Below are 19,348 nucleotides of genomic sequence, written 5' to 3'. Positions count from 1 at the left end.
GAAGGTTTCTTAAGTAAAGGTTTAATAACAGCTACTTTCAAAACCTGTGGTACATATCCATTTACTAAGGATAGATTAATCATGTCTAAAATAGTGCCACTGATCAAAGGGAATATGTCCTTAAACAACTTGGTTGGGATTGGGTCTAACATACAGGTAGAAGGTTTAGATGAAGCTAAAATTTTAGAGATCTCAGAAAGCTCTACTGCTTCTAAACAGTTCAAACACTGCGCAGATTCTAAAGATTCCTCCAATGCTGCCTCACTTACTGAGGACGAGGTAATCATGTTTGGGAGGATGCCAATTATTTTATTTTTAATGGCATCAATTTTATTTATGAAGAATCCCATAAAATCATTACTACTGAGAGCTAAGGGAATGGATGGATCAACAGAGCTGTGGCTCTGGGTAAGTTTGGCAACTGTACTAAAGAGAAATCTAGGATTATTTTTATTCTCTTCAATTAATGATGAAAAATATGCTGCTCTAACTCTGCGGAGGGTCTTGTTATACAACAATAGTCTGTCCCTCCAGATTAAGTAGGATTCCTCTTGGTGTGTAGAGCGCCATTTTCTCTCCAATTTCCTAACATTGTGCTTCAAGGAACGCAGCTCTGAATTAAACCAAGGAGCCAGCTTCCTGTGAATAATCACCTTCTTTTTCAAGGGAGCTACATTGTCTAATGCAGAACGCAATGAGGAAGTCACATTGTTAGCAAAGGTATCGATTTGTGAATGGGAAGAAACAGCAATGCTGCCATCTACAGGGCATTTCTGCAATACTGAGGATATTAAGAAGGGGACAGACTCTTTAAGTTTTGATACAGCATTATCCGATAAAAATCTACTATAATGGAACCCTCTTTTGGGGGTGGAGAATTCAGTTAGATTAAACTCAAATGTTATTAAAAAATGATCAGACAGGACAGGGTTGTGAGGAAATACTGTTAATTCTTCACAATCAATGCCATATGTCAGCACAAGGTCTAAAGTATGGAGCCGAGAGTGCGTCGGTTCATGCACATTTTGAGCAAAACCAATTGAATCTAGGATAGTTTTAAAGGCTACACTAAGGTTATCACATTCAGTGTCAACATGGATGTTAAAATCACCCACTATAATAACCTTATCAGTATTTAACACCAAATCAGATAAGAAATCTGACAACTCATCCAAAAACTGAGTGTAAGGGCCTGGTGGACGATACAAAACAGCAAACAGAAGAGGTTTTATTGCTTTGCAGTTTGGATGAGGGAAACTGAGGGTTAAATGTTCAAAAGAACTGTAATTATTAGTTGGCCTGGGACTAATTAATAAATCAGACTGAAAGATAGTTGCCACTCCTCCTCCTCTTCCCACAGATCTGGGAATGTGGAAATTTGAATAACTGGAGGGGGTTGACTCATTTATACTAACGTAGTCCTCTTGTAGCCAGGTTTCTGTGAGACAAAACAAATCAATCTGATTATCAGAAATCAATTCATGAACTAACAAAGTCTTTGGAGGGAGAGACCTTATATTTAATAGACCACATTTTATTATTTTATTTTTAGGTTCAAGGTGAACCATATTGATTTTTATTAGGTTTTTAAGATTTGTTCCTTTTAGATCAGTTTTTGATCTGTTAAGTTTTGGCCGTGGGAAAGACACCGTCTCAATAGGATAATGGGTGGGTAACAGTACAGAAGCTGCAGAGAGGTGTGTTAAACTACGGCTCTATAAGTTGAGCACTTATATATATATATATATATATATATATATATAACCTTAAACATTTACATATTTAATCATTATAAATTCAAATTCAGTGTATTTTATATGATAGACCAACACAAAGTATGGTGAATAATTGCAACGTGGAAGGAAAAGGATGTCTGGCTTTCAAAACATTTTAAGATTGGATTGTTCGTTGGTATTGTGTCATTTATTTAAACTAGATATGGCTAGATATATGAAAAACAAAACAAAAATCTGGTGATCTTTCTTCAGTAGAGTCCTGTATAATATGTATTGCTTCTGTTATCTGCAATAAGACAGACTAAATTGTCAGGCTGAACCATGAAATAATTTATCAGAGAAGCAGCCAAAATGGCCCTGGTAACATTGGAGGAGGTGCAGAGATCCACACCTCAGGTGAGATAATCTGTTGACACTATTAGCCATGCACACCTCCAATCTTGCCTCTGTGAAAGATCTGCAAGAGAAAAAGCCACACGTTCCATTTTCAGTTTGCAAAAAGCCATGCAGAGATGTGGAAGAAGGTTCTCTGATCAGATGAGAATCATCCCCAAGGTGAAGCATTGTGGTGGCCGCTTGTTGCTGTTTGTATGTTCTTCGGTTAGAATAACAAAGCTAGTCTAAGGTACAGTAAATGCAGGGTAGTACTGGAAGAAAACCGTTACTGGCTGCAAAAGACTTGAGATGGAGGCTCACCTACCCGCAGGATAGCAACCCTATACTGCCAGACCTACAATGGAATTGCTTATATCAAAGTATATTCATGTGTTATAATGTCCTAGTCAAAAGCCTATGATCAAACGAGGATCTGTGACAAGACTTAGCTTGATCTATTTTTGCAAAGAATCCCTCACTGGAAATGTAAAGCTGGCAGAGACGTACCCCAAAGAACTTTAAGCTGTAGCCGCGGCAAAAGTGGCGAGTCACCATAAAGCCTTCGGTTGTAACATGACAGAATGTCAAAAGGGACATGGGGTAAGATTGTGAGGCGCTGTAGGTGTGTACATGTGGCTTTCTGCATGTTTCAGCACTGTCTACTGTTTCACCACTGGGATCAGATAATGCAGACCCTCTGGTGTCCTGGAGGCATAGGGACTGTGCAGGTCACCGTAGGTCTGCCAAGCTATCCGTCAGCCATTTCATATCATACTCAGAGTGCCAAGTAGAAAGCCACACTCAATGGCCCAGGAAAACCCCACGGACCTTTGCCTGAACTGTAAAGATATCTTTATTTCAATGTCTAAGAGAGAGGACTGTTTTGTATTGCAATGTTGTTAAGCTCAGGAAAACAAGGCCATTGTGTGTGCAGCAGTCCACTGCAGCAGCCACGCCTTCTCTAAACAGCGGATCTTTATAGCAGGAGCTGTCATCTGGTGGCTGATGAAGCTAGAGAGTGATTAGCCACACCCAGGGGCTGTTGAGACGGGGGATGTGGGAGGTGTGTGGCTGTCAAAGCAGAGAAGCCAGGGATGACTCAGTTGAGCACTTAGAGTAAGACCATTTTCATGCGGCAATGCTTCTTCTGGCTTTGCTGCGTGTGCTGATTTTGTTTTTTTTACTGTTGATATTGAACATCCGCTGGTTTTATTGTCTCAGCGCGGCTGTGTCTGCTGTTTGTTGTGCATCAGGTTATCATGTGGCACATGTCCACAGGCTTTTTGTGTCTATATATATATATATATATATATATATATATATGTGTATATATATATATATATATATATATATATATATATATATATATATATATATATATATATATATATATATATATATATATATATATATATATATATGCACTGAAGCCTGGAGTGGTTGCTGGTTCATTTTGCAAAGTGCAGCTAACATCCATATTATTGCTGTTGTGAGGAAACCTAATTACCCCAGTTTATGTGATTGATTGACGCTTTCACTATTTGCTTCCTACTCAACAGTTGGAAGCGCTTTGATCAAGAGGGTGCAACTCAATCGCGTTATGCACAAATGTGTTAGTCCATGTGCTTTACGTGCAGCGTCAGTCAGAAGTTAACACACACCCAACTAGAACTTTAATCTCATTTGGAGTCATCATCATTTTAATAATTGATTTGAGCCATGCTCTTTTAGCATACACAATACAAAGAAAATAAATTTTACAAACAAGAACTGGTGTGCGATAGCTCTGCACAACGTACCACAATTCCTTTATACGATTGTGCACATCGTGCATATATCAAGCACCATTCGTTTGGGCTCCCTTTGGCTGTGATTTATTCAGTGACCCTTGTTTATAACGCTTGCAATGTAAAACACTTTCAAGGGTGAAGTTGTGGTCAATAAAGCTTTAAGATGGAAATATTGACATTAATGCTTCACGGGGGGGTTGATGTACATGTTTGAGTCTATATGTATGGATTTCACTGTGTGGATTAGGGAGTTTACTCAGTTTGCACCATCACCAGAAAGCCTGAGCAGTTTATTTTTTTTCTATTAAAAATCTTAATTATTCAGTATGCTATGCAATAAAAAGGTTTCAACGAAGTAAAGTCATTTTGCAATGTGAAGACTGTGGCGATTTGTGCCTTGTTAGTCTTAAATTGGAGAAAAGGTGCAAGGCTTCCAAATCTTGTAAATGGGTAATGCCAGAGGCGGTGCTGTTGCCCCCAGTGGCTCCTGAGGGCGACACTGTGGACCGCTTCAACAGAAGGGGATGGCATTTGACAATCCCACAGGCCATGGTGGTCCGCAGCTACTGATAAGCAGACTTTCTCAGAAAAATACTTTGTTATTTCTGGCTGGGCTGTAAGAGTCAGCCTCACATGGCAGGACTGAGAGTGAGCTGCCAGCAGCTGTGCAGACTGGTAAAATGAATTGCCTTCTCTTGGTTTGTTTGTTAGTTGGTGCTCCTGGGAGTTTCAAAGCCTCCTTTTCAGACATTGTGGTCAGTAAGCACTTTTTTTTCAGTAGTATTTCTTTCAGTAAAAGGCTCACTGACTTATAGAGTTATATCACCGCCAATCAAGCTGATAACTACCCCCAGCAACAATCTTTTCTGCTTTAAAGTTTTAGAGGCATGGAGTGTGTTTAAGTCTCAGATCTTTGTAGTCCACTTCTTCAGTCTAGTTCTACTTGAGTTATCCTGAGACACAATCTCCTGCATCCTGTTGAGAGGGGATTGTAATTGGTATCCAGCAGTACGTGAGAAGTGCCTTTGCAGGGAGTTCTTCTACTGAGAACCGCTCTTTCAGAGCAACATGGTGAAATTTTCCCTGATAAACTGTCATAGAAATGGGGAAAAAGCGTGCACCATGCGATGAAGTTGCAAATGCATGGCCCTTGTTGAACGATTCAAAACCAATGATTGGTTGCAATTGCCTGTGTGCCGGATGTTGTGTATGGAGAGTACAAACTCGAGCTACAGTGAGTTCCCTCTGATCCCTGGAAATGAGGAAGTAAAGTGATTTGAGGGATTATTTGCATATTGGACGGTGATGTAAAATCCAAATAAAAGTGGTCACTGGAGAGACAGATGGAATAGAATTGGTTGCCACCAATGACACAAAATCGGGTTTGATTCCTTTGAGATTTTTATTTTTGTTGAATCTTAGTTTCTTAGGTTTATCTGTTTTAAAAGATGTTACTCAATCTACTCTAATAGTGGGCTTTTCTCTTGCATTGTAAGATCAGCCATGTCATTGCGGTAATCATTTCATGAATGTGTTGTTGTTGTTTTTCCCCCCAGAGCAGCTGACATTTGATCATACCTTTAAAAAAGCATTAGGAATTGCTTTAGTAGGTATCTGTAGTTGAGCTGCATTTAATTTAGGAAGCACAACATCAGCTTTACTGACCCTACAGCTCAAAGATCTTTTTATTTTCTTTCTTTTTTCAGATGCCAGGGAAAGTGTTGGATTGATCTGTTTTCGTGGCTGTTTAAAGCATGGAGTTAAGCGGCACTTCTCTTCCCCACGTGTTGCTGCTATCCCCGGTAGCCTGTCAGAAAATACGGTTTCACCGTCATAGTTTGCAAGAGAAATTTGACTGTTTGGAAAAGTCGTGAAAAACACAGAAACTCACTGTGTGGAAAGGAGCGCCGCCCATCACTCTTTCTCTCTCTGTTACCTGAGCCGAATTAACCGGCTAATAAAGGCCTGTTATACAGATAAAGTTTTGGGGGGATTTTTTTTTTCGTATTGCGATTCTGTCACAAATATTTGAAACAAAATGATTGCTTTTATTGAAAACAGATAATAAATATATATATATATATATATATATATATAGATATATATATATAGATATATATAATATAGATAAATATATATATATATATATATAGTATATATATATATATATATATATATATATATATATATATATATATATATATATATATATATATATTATCAACCTGTAATTCAATTCCCTTCTTGATTAGTATTCCTAAATACCTAATTATTATCAAATCCTGTCGAATTGAGTTAGAGATGCACAATTTATTATATCACCTTTGTCAGTCTGTGCAATACTGAAATCACAAAGGACTGCTGGGACACAGGATCTGGTTAGATATAACGTCTCAAGTGCCAGGCTTCTTGATTTACATACAACTGACAAGTTACATGGATGCCAGGGACTTTACCTGCCCCTTAGTTGTTTTTCTATTATCATGTAACCCGAAATTGTCTGTTTTGAAGCTGAAAAAATGTCTAAATGGTTGAGTTTGTTGATTTTGCTAGAAAGGAAAAAGTGTAATGAGCTTTGTTCAGACAGCTGCCTAGCAGTGTGCAGAAACAGGTGGAGGGGGGGTCATACAGCTGGAGAAAACTCTGAGCACTCTGGCACTTTCGCTGGCCTCTGATGAGATGGACTTTAAATCATACAATCAGTGTGTCGGGACATTTTAGCAGTTTTGAAAACACGACTTGATTTCTCGATACCCCTTGAAACCGGGGACAGGCCCAGGCCTACCCCCAGTGCTACTCTACCAAGTACAGAATGGCAACAGTCTACTTTACTATGATGTTATAGTATTGGCATACTCCCCGTTAGTGGTAAAAGATAATGTTTAACAGCAAAAGCTGCAAACAACTAAATCATGCATTTTGACATTCCTGGCAGAAGTCAGCAGGAGGGAATCTGAGCTGTGTGCATAATGTACTGCACCTATTCTTCTCTATTATATTTGGGTTGATCCCAGAGTAATTGCAGTGAGAATAGTTTTTTTTTTTTTTTTCAGTCCTGGAGCCATGGAAACTGCATTTAGAATATTTTTGTTCGCTACATCGTTTATTTGCAGTGTTTGGGTCTCAGACCTTCCTCAGGCTACAGCTGCGAACCCCAAATATATATATAACAGCGACTTTGACAGTTGCGAGTTTACTGTAGGTTGATTATTGCTTAGCTGGTATTAGTTTTGGTTTCCCTGCAGGCCAACCTATAAATCAAATTCATGTCTTGCCTTTGCAGGATAATGAGCAGTAGTTGCAGACTAATGAGAGGCAGGTCACCAGCAGAGTACTTGCCGAAAAGACCCTCTCTTAAACCTGTGTGAACTTTATTTCTTTTCCTGATTGTTCCTCGGGACTATGTGAACCTCACGACCACCTATTACTTATTTCCATTAAGCTAGGTTGGGCGCTGCGTAACCCTGGATCAATCCTTATGAGCTGCATTTTGCCAAGGTCAGCAGTGTTCATCACTGCAGAAAGTGAATAAACAGTCTGCTTCTCCCTGTTGCTTACCAGGCTGGTTCGAACGCATTATTCCCTTTCTGTGCTCCTGCTGTCAGGACTAAACCTTGAATTGCTTGGAGTGATTAGTAGCAGGGAGCGTGCTGCAGCAATGGTCCCAGGCTACTTTTGTTTATGTTGAGGCTTTTACGCATTCTGTTTAATGCGCTTGTGGGGCTCGCTTTTGATCCCGGAAGGAGGCTGCTGAGATACTCCTTCGCCGCCGTCCCTCTCCCCCCCCCTCCCTCCCCTGCTTGCATAAGCACTACCAAATTAAGTTCTGTCTGACAAGCCATTTAACCACCCCCACCGCGTCTACCCAAGTCTTTCTTCCCCTCTATTGAAAACACACCTTTCTGTTGACTGAGGAAGCTTTTCTATGGAGCTGAGGCATGTGAAAACTGTTCAGAAGAGGAGTAAGTGGTGCCTGTTTGGAGCATTCTTTGCCCTCAATAGATGTTGCAGACAATGTTCTTGATATCTGCCCAAATTTCCTCCAAGCATGTCTAGGAGTAGGCATGGAGCGGTATGCGATTCTCACGGTCAGGGAAAATACCACTGTTTCACGCAAACGTTTTTCCTTGTGAACAATATTATTATATTGTTTTGCTGTTGTGATCTCGGTTGATTTTAACCTCTTAAGACTAGCCCCCCCAAAGCCCCATTTATACTGAATTTTTGCTCAAAATAACATGCTTAAATCTAATCGCATTTTTTAGTCAGCAAATACAAGCTCCATTTAAATATTATCATTTTTTTTATTTAGATAATCTGTGTATACCAAATTTGATATGTTTAACACAGGGAATTTACATTAATGAGCCTAGAAAAAAAAGGTTCAATTCAAATGGAGTTTTCTTGGCCAATACCAATTTATCAATTTATTTGAGTCCAGTTATCCATTTAGATTTTTTTTATTGCAAGGATTATACCACTTATAAGAGAAAAAAAAGCTGCAGGTTATTTGAAATAGGGCTAAATCCAGGTTTAAATCAAGCTGAAAATGAAAAAAAAAATGCAAGATTTCTGAATCAAAGTAATTATCCTCAACATTTATCAGTGCATCAGAGTGTATGCTGTTGGTTGGAGAGAATACGGTCTAAAAGTGGCAAGAGCACTCAGTTTTGATGCATTTTATACATAGATTGTTTCTCCCCCATGCTGCACATCACTGAAATCTAAAAAAATGTCCCAATTGCATTTGAATGGTGCATTTCTAACAGCTGCTTTTTAGCCAGGCTGTCTGCTCTGATAGTAAGCCTATAGTCAGCTGTTTAGTTAATTATTTGCTTATTTATCCCAATTCGTATTGCCAATACAACCTTCTCCAAAATGATCACGTTTAACATGTTTTCCTTATAGGCCGTGTAGCCCTGTCCCTCACCATGATTGTCTGTGTTTTACCAAGAAGTGTCCAAACAGCTGAATTTGGCCTTGTCCCTAAAACACGTAGAAGCCCTTCTTTCAGCAATCTGACTGGCAGTGCACAGCACCAACTGGGGAAGGAACGCCTCTGGCATGCACTTGTCATTGTCATTTAATTAAAAGGATTTAAAACCTTTATAACTATTTGCCACTCTGGATTTTATGCAGTAAAACCTGGAGTTTATCAAGCTGTGTAATTTGTCAGGCTAGATGCTCCAGTTAGCCACAGACGCACTGCTCATAGCTTGCTGACTATAGCTGTAAAACAACATATCCATAAAATGAGTGACAGATGGGGCTTCTGGAGGTTTTCCCACCACGTCTGTCTGTTTTATTTAGCAATTTGGAATATGTCCACAGCCGCATTTGCCTTTCTTACTAACACGGGGAAGTTTAGGAATCTTATTTAAGCCAGATGACCAGCAGTGCACAGCAACAGGTCAAGAAATGATATCAATATGCGTACTAGCCTCTGCTCCATATCACCAGAGAAAACACCAGTCACTCTGGTGCTTTCTCTGGAACATCATTATAAATATTAATATTGGTTTGATTGACATTTATTAGCAGTTTTGAAAAAATAGCTTTTAAAAGCCTTGGTAGACATAGAAACACTAATTTCTTAGCATAATACAAATGGTAACAAATCTAATTAGTTATTGAAAGGTTTCCCATTTGTTATCATTTCATTGGTTGATTCCTTTAATATATCAGCTGACATTTGTGTAAAAAAAGGTCATGAATCATAAATAACGAGGCGATTTCACACACGACTAAGTAGTAATCGCTTAGATTGTTCACACATTGTCCACGTTCGGCACTTTTTTTTTCTGTTGTCTGTCGTGTGAATATGTCAGCATTTAGCCCGGCCTTCCGCAAAGAAGAATCACCAACATGTGAGGGAAACAAAGGTTGTACAGAGAGTAAAGGCCAGATTTATATTCAGCACCAGCTCTGAATAGCAATTCTCAGCACACTGCTAATTGTTTGATGGATAGTGCGGAGCCATTTGCATTTATATCGCACCACAAAACGCCTCCCGCCTATTTAGATCCCATATTTAACTTCTGACACTATAGCAATGGTCACAAGTGCCCGGCTAAAGTCTCAGGAAGTGTTTTTAAACAAAGGCTGCCACTGTTTAACCTGCAGGTGGTGTGTTTAAGGGGTGGGCGTCGGAGGTTCTCTTGTGTAGGGAGGCAGAGATGTCTTAATTTTGCTTGCGCTGCTTTTGAAGAGCTGATTATTCACAAATATTTAAATACGCTGGTTAAAATTAAACCAGTGAAATTGAAAGCTATCTTAATTTTTATGCCGCTTTTGTGGGTGGGAAACTCACAGATCTACCTCATTTGTATTAAAAGCTCACTTATATGGGTGCGAAGAGGCTCCGGGGTAGAGCGGTCGGAGCAAATATGGAGGCTCCTGTCCAGCTAATCATGGCTAAAGGCCACTCAGAACACAAAACCTTAAACAAGGATCACTAAAACAAATTTTTTTAAACTCTTGACTAAATGTTTTTAAAATATATATTCTACTGGGGAAAAAAATTCACTAAAAAGTTAATTGCTTCTTTAGATATGTCCTTATATTCCGTAGTAGGTTTAAATTACATGTAGTTACATCTTAAATCTGTAAATGAATTCATTACTTTATTGATTGCTTTTTCAATTTTGTCTGTATGGAATGTATTTTTTCTTTTCTTTTTGTTAGTTAGATGCATATTTACTTTATTATTATGTATTATTATTATTATTTTTATTATTATTTGAATTCATAGCTCTAAATTTACAGGCAGGTCTCAATAAGTGCGAAGATTTTTGAAAAGTTCATTTAATATGGTGATTTAATTCCAATACAAACATTATACACAGATTAACATTGATTTTTTTTATTTTAGGCATTTCTTTCTTTTAGCTTTTGATGATCATGGACTGAAAATAATGAAAACCTAAAAGGTCAGATTTCAACAGACCAATAAAAAAGAGGTTTTAAAACAAAAATGTTATGTTAGCGCTGATATTATCCTGGAGAAATCTTTCTTTTTTCTTTTCTTTTTTCTCTTTTTTTACGAAAAAGGTGTCCTGAGAGTGAAAGACCCAGAAATGAAAGCTTGAATTGAAAGAAACCAGAACCCTTTAAATATTGTCCAGCTTTAGCTGTCCAGTGTGGGTGTTAAAAGCTGCAGGTTTTTGTCACGATTGTACTACTAGGGTCGTGTAGTTTATGACGGGTTCTTTTTCTTTTGAAACTGGCAGCAAGTTCGTTTCTTTTTTCGTTTTTTTTTTTTTTTTGCTTCTGCAGCTGAAGTTCTGCCTTCTGTCCAATGTGTTAAACTGGATATATATTTCATCACAGCTGGCGAGGTCTAACCCCAGCGTAAAAACAGGAACTGTGGATACCAGATATGACTTTATAACATTTTTCCCGTTTCTGAACGATAGATTTGAACTTCTTTGTTGCAAAACCCCCCATCGACCTGCTTTTATCTTTGATGAAATGTTAAAGAAAATCTTGCTATAGGTCAAAACAATCTCAGTTTTCACAATGCAAAACTTTGCAGTCCCTTCCAACAAAAATGCATTTCAGCAGCATCACTGTAACCGATTGATTCCGCTGTCCGCTTCCCCCCTGCAACGCTTTCTTTGTTGGGCCACATCCCTCCTCTCCAGAGCTCACGGCTGCTACACATTTCCTTTTAGATCCACAGACGAACCATAATCTACCCCGGTGCAGATAATGAAATTGAAAAAGGTGGAGTCTGCAATTGCTTTAAAGGGGGGAAAACAGATCATCCATCATTTCTTTTGTCTTTCAAGAGAGACCTCAGTTGATTTGGATCATTGCGAAGATACCCGGTTGGTTTCCTTTCTGGCGCAGCTTAGGCTCTGCAGCTCAGGCTTTAGAAGAACTTCTACTTTGAAAGAAAAAGCTCGATTCCTATCTTGGTTTTAGAGATTTTAATCAGTGGCGGTTATTTTTCACCGGTCTTTGCTAATAACTTTTCTCAGTCTTGGTGAATGCTCTCTTGCTAACCTCTCTTTCATTACTTCAAGGCACTTCTCACAGTCTGCCAACTCTTATCTGGAACCGATAAGACTGCTTTTGAATTAGTCTGTATAGAAATTATTAGCTGTCTCTTAGTTAGAAATGCTTTTTTTTTGGGTTCATTAAAATAACTCAGCAGTTTTTAACACAACAGCATTGTGAGAAGTTGCTAGCAGCTCTCAAGAAGCGCGAGCCCAGAGCAGGAGAATATTTGCATCTCATATCATCAGTCATTGTGCGCAGTTTGCTGAAACCCTCGCTGGGTTTCCCATGGTCTCCAAAGTACACCTCACTGCATTGGAGCTGATTAATAATGAGTTGGAAGGTCTCTGCAGAATTTTGGCCAAAGCACTTAGCCCAGCTCTTTGGAGGCAAAAACAATGCACTTTTACAAAGCATTGTAAAAAGTTTGGGAAGCTGCTTGTTTTCCACCCTCTTGCATTTGCATCAAGGTTCTCGAGTTAAATTTGAAAAAAAAAAAGTTTTTAGTGTGTTTGAAATCTTAGGAACAACCTAAGTGCTCTTGTGGCAATGACCCCCCCCCCCCTCCAAACACATGCACGAACACACACTGTGACCTTCCCACCATCCCCTCGCTACTCATGTGGCCTCGAATCATTAATCACCAGGATCTTTTCAGCTGTCAATAGATACAAAAAGGAGACCCCCTAAAGCCAACAATGACGTCTCAAATGAAACCTTTTTTCCTTTTCTTTTTCAGAATGAGGGCAAATATAGTTCAGTGAGGATTATTGTTTACTGCTCTGTCCAGCGCAGATCTCATACTGTATTACTAAAGAGCTTATCTGGTGGAGAAATCCGTGTCTGAACAGCACAGCATATTGTCCGTGAAAAGTCTCTGATTTGACTGGATTATTTTTTTTATCTCTTGTCCAAAACAGTTATGTGTCGCTCTCAGATGAGGTGCAAGTAAGGGGGCTGACTGTTGTGGAATCCTATACTTAAATAATTGTGGCTGTTAAAGCATGAAAGTGCATTTAAAAGAAAAAAAAAATATATTAAACTATAATGCAGTGCTTTCTAAATGGATTCATACTTTTCAAAATTCACAGTGGTGGACACTCTTCAGTAATTAGGTGGATTTTAAAGGAATTACTAGCAAAGGATTTCATCTACGGGGTTTAGAGGAAAGGACACAATACAAACGTGAGCCACAGGTTTTAACTGTAAATGCTTTTAATTACCATTTACCACTTTCTTTCCACTGGAAAATAGTGCACTGCTCTGTATTAATCCTATACGTAAAATCTCAATGAAAGACCTTGAAGTTTGCAGCTGTGACATGACATGAGTTCTACGATGACTTTTTCAATGCACTGTATTTAACATGTTTGGTACTCAAGCTTTAAACATGCCGTCTCTAAAGGTTTAGTACAGTTCACTTAACACATTAACATTTGTTAATACAACCTAAAACTCTTTATAAAAGAGCTGCTTGCAAGGCGCCATCTATTAACTACCGTGTAATTACTCACGGATTCATCTTGTGTTACAGTGACACGGCATTGTTTTTTGTTTTTTTATTGTTTTTTTTTTATATATTTCCCTAAGTAATTTGTCCTTGAAGGCAAGTGAAAAAAATGACACATAGCTGAATAGTGAAATTTCCTTCCTCTCCTATTGATCTTATCCTGGGTGCGCTGTTTGGCACGGTGCGGCTTTACGATGCAGATTTTAATCACCTCTGCTGGTTCACAGTGGCCCCCTAGATGTGTCTGGCTCCGCAGCTTTCAGGCTCGGGATGATTTGTAGCCTGTAAACAACACAACTCAAGGAAGGACACCTGCCACTTTGTCCACGCACGGGCCGGACCCCCCAGCATTTTCTGTGCGACACATGAAACACAATATTTGTGGGTGACTTGTGTCATAAACTTTACTGGTGCATGATTTGTTGGGTCATATTTTATTAGATGAAAGGCTGGTGCTCTTCTCCGTGGGCTGGGCCATGCAAAACCTCCAGCTGAGGAAATGTGTTTTCATTAAACGGTTTGTGGCTCTAAAGTGACTTATTCAAGGGGTGCTTTGACCTTTGGTTGTGTTGGAGCAGACGGGTTTTATTTTTTACTTTCTGTCAACAATGTGTCGGACGTTTGCGTATGAGACAGGAGCAGGTGACGTTTTTAAATTACAACATCAAAAGTCTTCTTAATGTTTGAGCTTTCTCTCCGTTTTTTTTTTTTTTTTTTCGTAACAACCGAATATTTCGATGCGTTTTAATAAAGTTTTATGTGACAGACCGACACAAATTGGTGCGTAATTATTGTGATGTGGAAGGAAAAGGATACATGAGCCTCAATTTTCTTTTTCAAATACAAATCTGAAATGTACGGTGTGCACATGTATTCAGCAACCCTGATCTTTAGGTTATGCCACAGTCAGTTAGATTTAGGTCTAGACTTTGACTTTGCCATTCTAAAACAAGGCTATGCTTTGATCTTAACCATTGCTTTGTAGCTTTGGCTGTACGTTTAGTGTCATTATCCCATAGGAAGGTGAACCTTCTACCCCCATCTCAAGTCTTTTCTTCTAGGATCACCCCCTACACCCACCCCCACTACCCCGGCATGACACTCCCACCTGATAGGATGGTGCGTTCAGCACTTCTCATGAATATCTTTCAACAAACGAAAGCCAGATTTGCAAAGTGCACAACTGATCATTGACACATTTTGTCACCTGAGCTGAGGATTTCTTCAGTTCCTCCCGAGTCACAACAGACCTCTTGGCGATCAGTGGAAATCGTGTCTGAATCGCAACCAGCATTTTCATAGCAACGAGATCACAAATGCTAATTTCCTCATGTTGTGCCGCCCCTCTTTGCAGCTTGAGTCGTAGCCTTTCCATGTCCGTGTGATAAATTCACTCTTTCATACCTAAAGCCTGGGTTACTGTTTTATAACCTAACCCTGCTTTAAACTTCTCCACATTTTCTCCCAGACCCTCAGCTGTGCTCTTTCCTCCTCATGATGCTGTTTGTTCACTAATGTTCTCTAACAAATCTGTGAGGCCTTCACAGAACAGCTGGATTTATACTGAAATTAAATCACAAGCAGATGGACTCTGTTTACTAATTACGTGATTTCTAAGGACAAATGGTTGCACTGAACTCCGTTTTAAGGGTATCAAAGTGAAATGGACTGAATACATATCCACTCCACGTTTTTTTGTGTTTTTTTTTCCTTTAAATATATTAGTATGGTTTTTAAATTAAAAACATATCTAAGTTTCCATCCACCCCACAGTTGTTTATTTGTTGGTCTATCATAAAGTCGTCCTGAAATACATAGAGGTTTTGTTTGTTAAATGTCTAGGGGTGTGAATACTCTTTGAAGGCAGCGCTTGTCTGATTCTCCTGTATACCAAATCAATATTTTTTTTTCCCTGTGTTTTTCTTCCGCAGAATTGCTCAAACTGAACAGGAGTTGCAACCCACATTTTCATCCGAAAGCAGAGCGGAGGCAGCCATGGAGGTGAAGGAACGTCGACCCTATCGCTCGCTTACCACCCGGCAGGACACGGAGCGCCGTTACACCAGCTCCTCTGCAGACAGCGAAGATGGCAAACCCAACTCTAAGTCCTACAGCTCCAGCGAAACACTCAAAGCCTTCGACCATGACTCCAGGATGGCGTATGGGAGCCGCGTCAAGGAAATGGTTCACCATGAAGTGGACGAATTCGGCCGACAAGGTTAGGCCAAGTTCACAGATCCATTGATTATTTGATCAGAGGGTAATTTAATTTATAGAAATAAATTAGTAGCTAACACAGCTGCTTGGGTTTTTTTTATAAACACTCCTATCTGTTTTAATGAGAACTCACGGTAGACGGCTGGATTGTTATAAAACTACAATTACTACAATACATGCGCACAAAAGCCCGGTTTTCATGCAAAGAAATAAAAGATACTGAATTTGAAATAGTGTAACATACAACAAAAAGGGAAAACGGATGCCTTTTTAACTGTTTTGCAATAAATTTAATAGCTTTGTTTAGCTACAGGTGTTCCCATGGCTTTTCTTCCCTCTTTGAGTAAGTAAAGTCACCTTGGCTGTAACTATAGTTACCTTGCCAATTAGAAAATGATCTTTTTAATACCATGAATAAGTGATGACTCCATAAAAAGTGGTACTTAAAATATGCTGTAATTACTTAATAAACCCTTTAAATGCTAAAGATGTAAATACTCTATACTTAACTCCTTCACCGTTGAACAAAACTATTCATTAGGAGCTTTTTTTTTTTTTTTTGCTTTTCAGAGTTGAGATATGTTTGATGGTTTCTGTTGAAAGAATACTAATTTCTTTGCCCATAATTGCACGGCGGTGAGTTTGCGTGCTAACCTTCAAAGCTCTGTGTTCGTTGTCTTACTGCAGGGGCAGATTTTTCCCTGCGAGACCTCGGCTTCGGAGATGGCCTCCCCTCGCACGTAGCTACGTACAGGAGCGACATGGGGCTGCCTCACCGCGACTACTCGGTCAGCGTGGGCTCCGACGCGGACACGGAGACGGACGGCATCGTGTCGCCGGAGCACGCCGTCAGGCTTTGGGGCCGCAGCAACACCAAGTCAGGCCGCAGCTCCTGTCTCTCCAGCAGGGCCAACTCCAACCTAACGCTCACCGACACCGAACACGAGAACACAGAAAACGGTAGGAGGCTTCTTTTTTTTTCTTCCCCTCAGCCTTTTTGAGATGGCTGAACTGATACTGCCTGCTTTTTTTTTTATTACAATAGTCCTGTGTTTAATAGTGACCTTTGCTGAGTGACCTCTAAGGTCACCAAAAGAAATAACCCACACATGTCATTTTAAGACTGTGGAAATAGAGAATCATGCTGGTTTAACTGAATATGAGTTTTGACTTCAGAGTTTTTACCTTTTTGATTTTTTTTTTTTGTTCATGTGGAAATCGCTAAGGAAGCACAGTTGCTCAACATGACCATTGAATCATTTAATCGTATCTCTATCTCTCTAAGTTATTTCTCTACCCACTCAGAATATTCAAGCACATTTTGGTGATCGACGAACAGAATTTCAATGAAAAAGTAACAAATGAAAATGTTTTGAAACTGTAGAAGTGAAGAGAAGGAGTAAAGTAATGTTTTAGATAAAACATGAAGGCATGCACAGCCTTACCTTGGAGTGTGCTGCTATATAACTAACCCAACATAGCTGTTATGTTTAAATGTAAAGATGTAAAGACATCTGGCAGAAAAGAATTTATCTTACTTCAATACGTCGATCGTCAGTGTAGTACAAGAGAGAGGATGTCGGTGTAAGGTCAGCTCTGATCTGCGCTTTAGTTCTGGGTGATTGTGGTCATTTTCTGCAGGTACAGACTCCGTACCCTTTGCATGTAACATTGCAGTGTCATTTCCAGTGTAATATTTTCCACATTTGCTTACTTGCATTTCAGTTTGACCAGATTATTTACTTTGTCTGATGTTCTAGAATTTGAACATCAGTCTTTTTTTCTTTTCTTTTTTTAAGATTCAAAGTTAAGCATTAACCGAAATCATCCATATTATATGGCAGATTTATAAGATTGTTCCCAGGGTACTTCACAGATAGAGGAACTCATCAAGGCTCGGGCAGCAAAAATTGTAATTGCCCTTCCCATCCTTGCAGAGAACTCTGCGAATAGTTTGCATTTCAGCCCGTGTCACGTTATGTATTAGCTTCTTATTATAACTGACAGAAATGACTCTTGGAAGTGGAATCCATTTCGCCAGATGACTCCGGGAGAAAGCACGGCATCCCTCCGCTTGATCATCCAGGATGCCAAGGGACTCAAACTTGGCTGTATTGTACATAATTAAAGAGACTCTCCTTGGATAGCTGTTCAGGGGGTCGGCAGGCTGGAATGTATTCAGGGCACCCGTAGCAGCAGCATCATGCGTGTATGAGACCCAATCAAGATTCTAAGTAGCCTTTTATTCCACTTACCCAAGCAGAAAGAGCACTTGTATTCAGCATTTAATTCAGTAATGCCAGATAACATACAATTTATATATGGCGAGTTAATTAAAATCCATCGAGCAGGCCTTCCTGTGTGTGCTTTAATCTCTTTAAATCAACAAACCATTTAGTCTGCTTTAATGTATTCAAGCCGCTGGGCTGTTCCCCCTCTTCACATGTGACTTTCTTGACCCTGGTTTAATGCATGCAAATAAGCAACAGTAATTTCAGAACAATTTTCTTGATGCTTTGATTCCAGGCCGCCAGTTCTGTTTTGTGAACAAAACGCCTTCCTCGTTATGATGTTTTTATACAACAATTATTTTCTAGTTGGTGTGTGATGACGGTAAAAGGCCTCTCGTCCTGATGGTCATCGAAACGCACCAAATCTGTAGTGCAAACAGCAATTAAACGGAGGAATAGAGCAACTTAGACCAATACCGTCGGCCTGCAGGACGCATTCTCTAACACCGTTCCATAATTAGAAATAAAATGTCTTGGACCCTGCATTGAAGGCAGGGTTTCCATAATAGTTTACCTCTACTGGAGTGATACATTTTTATGGTAAATGGCTTGTACTTGTACAGTGCTTTAACTAGTCTGATGACCCCAAAGCGCTTCACACTACAATCAGTCATTCAACCATTCACACACACATTCACACCCTGACGGTGGTGAGCTACGTTAGTAGCCACAGCTGCCCTGGGGCAGACTGACAGAGGCGGGTCCTTTCTATCCAATGGGAGTAACAATTGTCACACACATAACTTTGTTTACAAGTGATTGTTCACTTGCAAAAAGTACAATGTAAAAGCAAACCGTACCAAATGAAAGAATCGTGTCCGCCTCTGGTTCGGACCAAACACACAAACCAAAGGACTTTCCTGTTGTGAATAAACCCTAAGGGGTCCAGGACACTGGACCTCGGGGACTGGAGTTGAAGACGCCTGGCCTAAAGGATCCATTTGAGTACTTGTACCAGTACGGTTTTCTGTTTTCAAGTTAAATCACGGTTTTAATGGCTTAACATTTAGGAACACATTGTTGCTGCTGTTAAAATGCCTTTTAAGGACAAGGCAGACTGAGCATGGATTTTTTTTCTGACTGAGTAATTTGTGAGGTAGCACTCCACCTCTCCAGGGGTCAGAGCAGAAGTAGGGGAATGCCTGAAAAAAGGTTGCATTGTTTAAAAATAAAAACAATGAAAAAATCCCCACATAGTTGGTTATTTGAATGTTTCTTTGGAATGAAACACATTTTGTCTTGGCTATTGAAAAAATCCATAGTGTCACATAGGGGGACCTAGTGCTGGTACGTTGTTCCGCTGCATCAGCATGCGTTCACGGAGCGCACCGTTGCGTAGTGAAGCTAGAAAGGGGGCTGTTCGTCAAGCTAATAACGGCTCGCGTTAGCTTATGTTTGCCCGGGAGGTTTACGACTACGCTGATGCAC

General features: G+C 39.6%; 1 protein-coding gene across 1 annotated transcript in view; it reads left to right on the top strand.

Moving 5' to 3' along the window:
* tenm4 (teneurin transmembrane protein 4) overlaps positions 1–19,348 on the top strand; it is a 281,927-nt gene that overhangs the window by 44,450 nt on the left and 218,129 nt on the right. Inside the window, exons 2-3 of the mRNA XM_036129592.1 lie at positions 15,344–15,630; positions 16,317–16,589. Of these exons, the coding sequence (XP_035985485.1) occupies positions 15,408–15,630; positions 16,317–16,589 (496 nt within the window). The 5' untranslated portion in view covers positions 15,344–15,407. The remainder of the gene's footprint in view (positions 1–15,343; positions 15,631–16,316; positions 16,590–19,348) is intronic.

Source organism: Fundulus heteroclitus, unplaced genomic scaffold (assembly GCF_011125445.2).
Source record: "Fundulus heteroclitus isolate FHET01 unplaced genomic scaffold, MU-UCD_Fhet_4.1 scaffold_189, whole genome shotgun sequence".
Classification (NCBI taxonomy): Eukaryota; Metazoa; Chordata; class Actinopteri; order Cyprinodontiformes; family Fundulidae; genus Fundulus; species Fundulus heteroclitus.
Note: the sequence above shows the minus strand (reverse complement) of the source record. Positions and strands in the feature narration are given on the sequence as shown.